A 9,847-nucleotide genomic window follows, 5' to 3' on the forward strand; every position below is an offset into this window, starting at 1 on the left:
CTCAGGGTTACTGTCTCGCCTTTTTAAAGCTTCCAGGACAGACGTGCTGACCGGCATGAGACACTCTGGCTTTGCCTTTTCTCCTATGCTCCCCACATGAACCTGGCAGAAACGGGGTCTGCAGCAAGCAGGAATCCCTTCTTCACTGGCATAAAGAGGCCTCCACGCCAACCCCCATTCCCCAGATTCCAAACGTGTTCAGAGCCTGCCCCTCTCGAACCCTCTGGGCCTGTCCTTGCTCCCAGAAGCCCACTTGCTGACATATTTGAAGGACGGTTCTCCTTCCACGTGTCCCTGTGTACTAATTAGGGTTATCGGGCAGCCATCTGTTGGCTAACCCACCACTCGGGGTGGCCCGTCTTGCCTTGACCACAGCCAGGGCCTTTTCCATTGTGACTCCGGCTCCGTGGAATGGTCTCCCTGAAGAGGGGAGGGGGGTAGGGGCCTCCCCTCCTTGGAGATCTCCAGGAGGCGCTGCAAGAACTGCCCGTTCGCCAAGGCTTTCGAGGGAGTGCGAATTGGCGGGCACGGTTTAAGGCAGGGTGTGTGTGGGGGGGACATTTGGGGCTCTGCTGTTTTATTTTTTTGTTTTAATTTAAAACTTTTTAAAAATATCATCGCGAGCTGCCTTGAACCGCCAGGGAATGGGGGGATAGAAATGTTTAAATAAATAAATAAAACAAACAAATACCTGAGTGAGCTCCTGCAGCACCTGGCTGTCGCGGTCACTCTCCAGCCCGTGCACCCCGCTGTGGGAGAAGGCCCGTGGCCGCTGAGCGCCGGGCCCCGACATGGGCAGGATCCGTTCCCCGTGGCCATGCCCAGCTCCCATGACCCCCACTTTGCCCTCCGGTCCCAGCAGCGCCTGCATCTCCGAAGGGCCTGTGAGGAAGGGGGGAGAGACAGAGAGAAAGAGAGAGGTAAGAGAAAAACGGAGGAGGCCTTTCTAAGAGATAACCGAGCAACGAGGAGGGCGCTCACCTCCCGGCACGGCAGCGGTGCCCGTCTCGGACATGCTGCGCTCTCGCATCTCCTTGGTGCATCCCCCCGGACCCACGGGCTTCGCGTCGGAGCTGGACTTCTTCCTGTCTTTGTTACACCACTTCCAGTCGGGGTGTGCTTTGAAGTGGGCTTCCTTCACCTGGGATGCGAAGGAGGCGAGGGAGAAAGAGAGGCAGGGAGGGGGGAAAAAGAGAGAGCGATTGCTGGGCGAACTGGGAACGGCCTCCCCCAGAGCTGGGCGCGCGCACACTGAAAAGTTAAAACATTCTGCGCCAAGATGAACGTAAGTCTTTCACCAACAAAAGCCAAATACTGCAACCTGTGTCCATTACACAAATAAGGGGAAAGGTGCATGCTTCAGTTTAATTAGCATCGCGAAGCGGACACGAGGAGTTATGCAGAGCAACGCGGCCCTACCTCTGACCAGTGTTCCCTCTAAGCTGAGTTAGCTCACGGTTTCTTAGCCTCCGGCTCACAGATTTTTGTCTCAGCTCAGGAAGGACGGTTCCAGAGCAAACTAATCGATGCAGTAGCCAAATCGCTCGCTCACAACTTTAATGCCGGTAGCTCACAAAGTGGAATTTTTGCTCACAAGACTCAACAGCTTAGAGGGAGCGCTGCCTCTGACCCCAGGAAAAAGCACATTCGGTGAAGCCTCCACATTACGGCCCTGGGTTTGTTATCGTGCCTTGCCTGCAAGCACGCTGTCTGCTCATGCGGACGGCATCCGGCACACTAAAGCAGGCAACGGCACTCCCAAAGTTAATTCGGTCTCCCAGAGACTTAAATTTATTTATTTATTTATTTGGATTTCTACCCCGCCCTCCCCGAAGGCTCAGGGCGGCTAACAGGGCATAATGCCAGGTAATATAACAATGAACAATATGAAATGTTAAAATACAATAAACAGTTAAAACACAATTAAACAAACATCATAAAACAATTCCAGTGCTCCTCTGTTCAATTCCAGATACTAAGAATTTTAAGATTTTAAAAACCAAGATGGTGTTCTCCGTGGCGTAGCTAGACAACCACAGCAATGCGAATCCCACGGCCCTGCCGTCCCCTAAACACGTCCCGTTCCCTCCAATGATGCCTGCGCCGGCGGTAGCAACATGCGGAAGTCATAGGGCGTTGGTGGAACACTGGTGGTGGAACAATGATGGTGGCGGCTCCTATTCGAAAGCCTGGCGGAAGAGCTCCGTCTTACAGGCCCTGCGGAACTGTACTAAGTCCCGCCGAGCCCGGATCACCCCTGGGAGCTCATTCCACCAGATAGGAGCCGCCACCGAAAACGCCCTAGCCCTGGTCATTGCCAATTTGGTGGTCCTGGGGCCTGGAACGTCCAGGAGGGACTGTACCTGGAAGGCCAGGTCGTGGTATTTCTGCTTCTCCTTGGGCCCCAGCGCGTACCACCACTCTCCCAAGATCTTGCTGACCGTCCGATTGTCCTGGTTCGGATGCCGCTGATGCACCAGAGCCCGATGCCTCTTGCTGAAGATCATGAAAGCATTCATGGGCCGCCGGATATGGTCCTTCTCTCTCTGCTAGAGAAAAAAGGGTGGGTGGGTGTGTGCTGATGACGCCAAGGCCGTGACCGATCTTGGCCCTTCTCCGGGAGACAGACCATCGGCGTGAGCGACGCACAGTCTGGCAGGGAGGGTCCATAAAGGGGAAGGCAAATGGTCCCGGAACATTAGGGTGGTGGCAGAAAAAAGAACGGCACCTACCTTATTAGGACTGCGCCCGTCCTTCTCGGAGGAGGAATCCCGCTCCTTGGGCAGGGCGCTTAACGACTGGGTACGACGCTTCCCAGGCGGCAGAGGGAGTTGGACTTCAGGAGATACGACAGACAGGAACCTACAGAGTAGATTGCGGGGGGGGGGGGTTGGATCACCTTCAGCTAGCCAGTTCCCAACAGCTCTGAGAGTCCTCGCATCGTCCAATTGCTCCCAGAGTTGCTGGGTTTTCCCCCCTTTACCTATTTTATTTATTGATTTATTTATTTAAAGTATTTTTATACTGCCTCTGCCCAATCAGGGTCTCCAAGAAGGCGGACAGGAAAGCTTTCGAACAATTAGAAACATTTAAAATCATAAGATAATCCAAACAGAAACATAAAACCATCCCATAAAAACGCATGAACAAACAACAACAGAACTGGAGAGGAGGGCCAATAATGGTTATCGGGGTAATGCCAAACAAACAAAAAACTCTTCACCCGCTGGTGGAAGACACCGATAGAAGGAGACAGATGAATCTCCTGGGGGAGGAATTTCCACAGTTTGGGAGCCACAACCAAGAAAGTCCTGTCTTGGGTTGCCCTCCGCCTCACGTCATATGGAAGGGGGCAACTGAAGCCAGGCTTCCCACGACAACCAGAGCGAATGAGAACGTTCACACAGGAGAACACGGTCCTTAAGGTACGTTGGCTTTAAACATCAGTCCCAGCACCTTGAATGGGGCCCAGACAAAAACTAGAAGACGGGCCAAGACTGGACTAATATGGTCCCTACAACACACTCCAGTTCATAATCTGATTGCGGCATTCTGTGCCACCAGCGCTCCCTCTAAGCTATGTGCGTGAGCGGCCACTCATTAACACGGGACGCCTCGCTCAGCAGCAATCCAGAACCACACAGGATTTTGCACTGCCCCTGACCTGTAGCTGCAGTAGGGCCACGGGGGGGGGGGGGCTCTGCCACCTTCCTCAAAGGGCCAGCCCCCTTCCTTAAAGGCCCCCTGCTTCTTAAAGGCCCCCCTTCTTCCCAGAGGCGTTTAAAGGGATCCTTTCAATGCTTCTGAGAAGAAGCAGGGGGGGTGGCACGCCTCCGTCTCCATCCCCTCCTGCAAGATTTAAAGGGCCCTTCAGCTGATTGGTGGGGAGCACGTGGCCCGCTGATCAGCTGGAGGGCCCTTTAAATCTTGCAGGAAGGAAGGGAGAGGAGCACAATTTTTGCCCCACAAGCCACAAAATCCTGGCTTTGGGCTTACAGCAGATATATTCTGCTCAGGATGTGAATGGCTCCACTCAGTAGGGGGGGGGGGGATTCAAAGGGAACACTGACCACCTGAAGTTTCTGAATATTTCTCAAGGGCAGACCCATGTAAAGCCTGTTGCAGCAATCTTACCCAGATGCAGGGGTCATTTCCCGCAGGAGCGCACAGGAGGTGAGCTTCTGCAGTAAAGAGCCCAGGGGGCGGGCACAGGCAACAAGCTCCACCCCCTACTCCCAGCAGCCCTCAGTCAGAGCAAGAAGCAACCAGGTAAGCTGCAGAGCTCCCCCTGGTCCCCCAGTCCAAAACAGTCCAGTGGCACCTTTAAGACCAAGTTTTATTCAGGTAGAAGCTCTCCCTCCTCTGCGAGGACAGATCTGCACGTCCCTCCCCCCCAATAGCTAGCAATCCAAAACAGTCCAATGGAGCCTGAGTGGTGGGTGTTGCCTTCTGAAACACTCCCAGTGAAGTCAGGGGTGTGTGGCATATGCAAATGAGTTATACTAATTAGTTGTGCTAATGAGCTCCTGCGCCACTTTTTCTACGAAATGACCCCTGCCTAGATGTAACCAGGGCATGCACCACGTACCAGCCCCTTGATCCGACCCGAGCAGCAAACTACTGCCACCTTCTCCCCCAGCCCCAGGTTCTCCCCCAGCTACTGCCCATTAAACTCCTCCACGACGCGCACCCCACCCGTGTACTCCCCAGCCTCGCACCAAAGGTCCCACCACCAAACTACTCAGGTGTGAGTCAGTGTGAAATGGCAGCCCCGACTCTGCCACGGACTCACTGCACGGCGAGTCACTGTCTCTCAGCCTCGGTTTCCCCATCTGCAAAACAGGAGCCATGGCAGCCTCACGAGTCTGTCTGCGAGCGCGCGCAAAACGAGAACCGACAGATACAACGGGAAACGAACGACAGACAATGTGAGGCGGTGCTTACGCGTCATCGTGGTCGCTCTCCGTCTCGCTGTCCAGACGTGGGTGCCCGGGGACGTCATCGTCGTGCTGTGAGGGCCCACTACCCCCTCCCGGTGTCACTGTCAATGGTTGGGGAGCTGGGGCCGGGCTGTCGGGGTGCAAGGTGTTTGGCCTTCCCATCTCAGCCCCCGAGGACGCACCGGGAAGCTCATGAGCCACTGCGGCCGATTCTGGAGGCTCTGGGAAAGCACACATTAAATGAATGACAGCGGACCAGCGGGAGAAGAAGGGGGACATACGTGCAAACACATGCGTGTCTCATGCTGAGGAGTCCCACGCTGGGGAGGAGGGGCCACGGCTCAGTAGCAGAGCATCTGCTTGGCATGCAGAAGGTCCCAGATTCAATACATCCAGTTAGAAGGATCTGGCAGTAGGTGATGTGAAAGACCTCCGCCTGAGAAGCTGGAGAGCCACGGCCAGTCTGAGTAGACAAGTCTGACCTTGATGAACCAGTGGCCTGATTCAGTATAAGGCGGATTCACGTGGTCCCGTGCATCTGTTGACCTACTCAGTGGGCTCATTTCCTAACGGGACACCCTGGTGGGAATTGCCTGCAGGCACACCACACCCTGTTACACACAGACCCTCACCTTTGTTCTGATTGGACGTGGAGGGGTGACTGACAGGCTGCTGGCCTTCGCTGGGCTGCACGGAGGAATCCGGTTGGCTGGGAGCCAGAAAGGGGACCAGGGAGTGCCACGGGAACACAGCCACAGACCGTGGCTCCACATTTGTCCAAACTAGAAAGAGGGAAAAGAAACAAAAGGAGTCAGGCAGCTGACTTAGACTAACAAGTGAAAGGAGTGGAGCGGGATTCAATACAGGAGCGGGAGGACAGACCGAGGATCTGGACTCCAGGGATCCATTATTGGTGAATCATCCCAGGTTTCTTTTTTTCTCTCTCTCTCACACACACACATTCGCTCCTCTTCTTCTGAACGCTATAGTTCCCTTCACAGGAGAGGTTGGGGTTTTGTTGTTGTTGTTGTTACTTTCCTCTCCAGTCACAATCTGTCGCTCCGGTCCCTGGGGAGGGGCGGCAGTGGGGGAGGGGGGGGCAGCAGGGAAATTTTCTCCTCCATCTGCCAGGAAGCAACCCTGGCCTCCCCCACCCTTCCCAGCTGGAAGCCAGGCAAAGGAATTTTACAGCTGCAGGAGGGGAAAGGGGGGGGCGCTGAGGGGCCCAGCTCGCTCAGACTCCCACGCTTGCTGAGGGCAGCCAAGCTCCTTGGCTCCGTCCCAGCCAGGGCGCCTGGGAGCATCCCCAGGAGTTCAGCCTGCACAGGAAAGAAGGGTATACTAACACACACACCCCTTACACACACACACAAGGCGGCAGGCAGTGCTGCCCCTCTGAAAGTCCTCTGTGAATTGGGAGAGGAGCCCACGTCAAGGCACTGCTTAAAAATAATTTACCTCTTACGTGAAAGAAGGCAAAGAAACCGTTACTTCCTGTGCCCCAAAAAAAAAACACTCTCGCTCTCCCGTCCCCCCCCCCCCCCCACTAAGCATAAATTCCTCCTCAGGGTATCCAGGAAAAACGCACAGTGCCCACCTGACACAGGCAGCCGACAAAACACCTGTACCGTCTAGTTGTGACCACCCCCTCCCCACGCCATATCAGATGTACGATGCCTGAAGAAACGTGCGCGCGCACAAAAGCTTAATACTTTGAACAAAACTTTGTCGGTCTTAAAGGCGCCACCGGACTCAAACTTTGCTCTAACGCCTAGCCCCAGCAAGCCCAAATGCAGGTATTTCGCCCCTTCTACAGCACCGGCGACTTCAACCCGTGGTACCCACAGAAGCTTAAAGGCGGCAACAAGGCGAGGAGGAGGGTGGGGTACAAATCAAATGAATAAATAAATAAAGGAGGAACAAACTGCACTATCGCGAGAGATCGCCAATTGTGTGGCGCCATCAGGAGGCCAGTTAACGCACATCCAGACTCACATGCAAGGCACTGTGGGCTCCTTCAGCTCAGCAGCACTGGACTCCCCACTGCAGATCAACAATAAAACCTTCACTTTCGCCCGACCGCTCGCTAGCCGGCACGGCCGAGTTAACAAACGGGAAGAAAAATACACCCTTAACCAGCTTTGGACGCAGAGGATCCTCGCTAGGTTCCGCATAGAGCGTGAAACTTGCAACCAACTTAACAGTGTGCGTGGAGGGGGGGGGGAGACGTAGCTCACATGTCTGTCCTCCCACGTGAAGTCACTGCTCCCCGTAACGTACGTGTCCTCGGACACTCAGTACAACAGCAACGTAAACAGCATGTAGAGCTGCCGTTTATCATTCTTTTTCAAGACAGGGCTGCAATGGCTTCTTTGGCTGTATTTTATTGTAGATTGCGTCACGGAGGCCGGTTCATCCACTTGTTTGAAAAGCGAGGTATTAAGATCGTAAAAAGAAAAGATCCATTGTGTGGGTGGGTGGGGTGTGTGTCTTTGCTTCTTCCAAGAAGAAGCCCACTCCCAAACGAACACTTACCTCCCTTTGGACAGAACGCCCCTTTCCCTTCACTCCTCTCCCCTCCCTTTGCACTCCCGGATGATCAGTCGCTCCCCCCCCCCAAAGTTAACTCAATTATTAAAAGCCCTGAGTGCATCTTGGTCAGAGCTCTGCCGGGAAGCGCTGGCTCAGTGGCTTCCTGTTCTCCGGCTGGTGACCACATCCCTGAGAGGGGGAGGCGGAGAGGATGGGAAGGAAAGGGGGATAGCTAAAGCAAGGGCATGAAACATCAAGGACCCCCCCCCCACCCACACACACACACGCTGTAGTCTGCACTAGCGAGAAACACTAGAACTCGGAGGTTGCACGCTCCAAACAAAAAATTACAGATTGGCTTTCCAAAGTTAAAGCCCACCATCAGCAAAGCAAAACGACACAAGGCATGTGACAAAAAGAAAGCACAGACACACTGCGGGGGGGGGGACTAGGGCCCAGCCGGAAGCTGGCACAATGAGTCCAAGACCGAACCCAAGAGTCGTGGCATCCTGTGCCGGCTATCAAACATGCAAATGAGCAAGGAAAAAGATTTGGAAGCAGAACTTCTGAGCTCAAGCTAACATCTCTGCTAAGGACTGACCAAGCGGCCTTGGGTCTGTCGCCCTCTGCAGCTTCAGCACCGTTTCTGAACAAGATGATAAACAAATTGAACGGGGTTGGCCAAAATGCAGGCTCTAAGAGCTCATCTTTTTCTTTGTGCAAAACCAAGAGTTCTATGTAAATTTTGTACAACAAACTGCCACTGCCAGGTATCTTTCACCAGCCACCTCTTCTATACACGCCACATAGAACACGCTCGCTTCGATCATTCGGGCATCTGCCAAACAAAGAGCGAATGTCAAGGTGGTGGCCACAAGAGAAGGGCTTTTGGTAAAATACAACGTGCCCAAGTACCCGCCCTATTGGTGCGACCAACCCCGTTTCTAAAAAATCGATTCTGCTCCCAAGTCTTCGGCAGAATCCCCAACACCCAGAAATCTAGCAGCTGCCCATCACGGCGCCAAGAACTTCACCTGCTAAGTTTGTAGTCTCAGGCTGCAGTTGAAGACATAGATTCCCAGCCAATAAAAAAGTGTCAGTCTCAGACCCAACACTTGCTCTTTGTCTTAAAGCAGGGCTGCCCAGAGAGAAGGGGGAAGGCTGCGCTGAAGCACCTCCTTCGGGCCAACCTGCCTCCTAAAAATCTAAGAGGTCCCAAGCGGACTGCTGTGGAGCGTGGAAACTCCAAGACGCTCCACTCCCTCCTTCCCCTTTCAGCCACACAGAATGCAAAGCCCAGCAAATCGGCACAGCGTGGAACAACAGACTCCTCCAAAGTCACGACACAGGAGAGTTGAGAGGCCACCAAACTCCTGCCGCATCCTCCAAAATCACGCCAGGTGAGGACACGTGCGTCCCACTCACGTCTACATACACCCACACCTTTCAGAGTTACTACCGTGAACACACTCGGCAACCCAGTCCACTGACCGAACATTCCTAGCCCCCTGTGTGGCAGGGAGGGCAACGCAGCCGGGGGTCTTTCCATGGAGAACATCCCGAAGAGCGGCGAGCCGTTGTCTTGACGACAGGGTGGACCACTTCTGGATGTCTTCTCAGAGGTCCCGCGTGGAGAACATGCTCTCCTTTCTCCTCCCCCTCTGGGGGGGGGCGAGGAGTGGAGATGGGTCTCCCAACAGAGGAGTTTCAGGTGCAGGCAGGCAGGCAGGTCAGCGAGATGATTCCCCCCTTGGGGTCAGGCCAGGGGACGCCATACGAGGGAGACCACCACAGCTGGATGTCAAACAAGCCACCACGTGCGAAGCAACAGGAGGGACGGGGTGGGGTGGGGGGGACGGGGGGGGGAGACCACTGTGGGGGCTTCTAGTGTCCTGGTCCCACTGCTGGACCTCCTGATGGCCCGGTGGTTTTGGCCACTGGGTGGGTGTTGGCCTGGGTGGGCCCCGTTCTGGTCCTCCCCACAGGGGGGAGCGTCACTCCGGCAGCAAGTAGAAGAGAGGCAAGTTAGAAAAGCATCTTTAGGGGTGGGGGGGAGCGGTGGGAGGCGGAGGGGCCGGGCGTGCATGCAAAGGGGAAGGCCAGGCGCATGGCTCTAGGTTGCAAGACCCCCCTCGCCCAATGCACAGACCCCCCCGAGGTGCGTGGGTGAGCAGCAGCAGCGGCGGCGCAAGAGTGGCCTGAGCGAAGTAGGCAAGAGAAATGAGAGAGAGGAAAGGGGGTGGGGGGAGAGCTGTCCAGCACCCCGCCTGGGTATCCAGCTGCAGCTGGGGAGGGAGAAAAGGGGAGGGTCTTCCAAGGGGGGGGGGAGAGGAACAGCTTCCCTGGTCCGCCAGCGGCGAGCGCGCATGGAAGAG

The 9,847-nt window shown here is 55.1% G+C and overlaps 1 protein-coding gene across 3 annotated transcripts in view; it reads right to left on the reverse strand.

Annotated features, from left to right (window-relative positions):
* CIC (capicua transcriptional repressor) overlaps positions 1 to 9,249 on the reverse strand; it is a 37,089-nt gene extending 27,840 nt beyond the window's left edge. For 2 of the 3 annotated variants that reach the window (XM_015409410.1, XM_015409409.1), the window contains exons 1-7: positions 8,964 to 9,249; positions 5,573 to 5,722; positions 4,945 to 5,161; positions 2,733 to 2,862; positions 2,364 to 2,546; positions 982 to 1,141; positions 692 to 882 (exon numbers count right to left, since the gene is read on the reverse strand). In XM_015409410.1, coding sequence (XP_015264896.1) covers positions 692 to 882; positions 982 to 1,141; positions 2,364 to 2,546; positions 2,733 to 2,862; positions 4,945 to 5,161; positions 5,573 to 5,722; positions 8,964 to 9,030 — 1,098 coding nt within the window. In that variant the 5' untranslated portion in view covers positions 9,031 to 9,249. Of the gene's footprint in view, positions 1 to 691; positions 883 to 981; positions 1,142 to 2,363; positions 2,550 to 2,732; positions 2,863 to 4,944; positions 5,162 to 5,572; positions 5,723 to 8,963 lie in introns of all 3 variants that reach the window. The other variant, XM_015409408.1, reaches the window with a different exon arrangement.
* Between the last annotated feature and the right edge of the window lie 598 nt (positions 9,250 to 9,847).

This window comes from Gekko japonicus, unplaced genomic scaffold (genome assembly GCF_001447785.1).
Source record: "Gekko japonicus isolate JY-2015 unplaced genomic scaffold, Gekko_japonicus_V1.1 scaffold745, whole genome shotgun sequence".
Lineage (NCBI taxonomy): Eukaryota > Metazoa > Chordata > Lepidosauria > Squamata > Gekkonidae > Gekko > Gekko japonicus.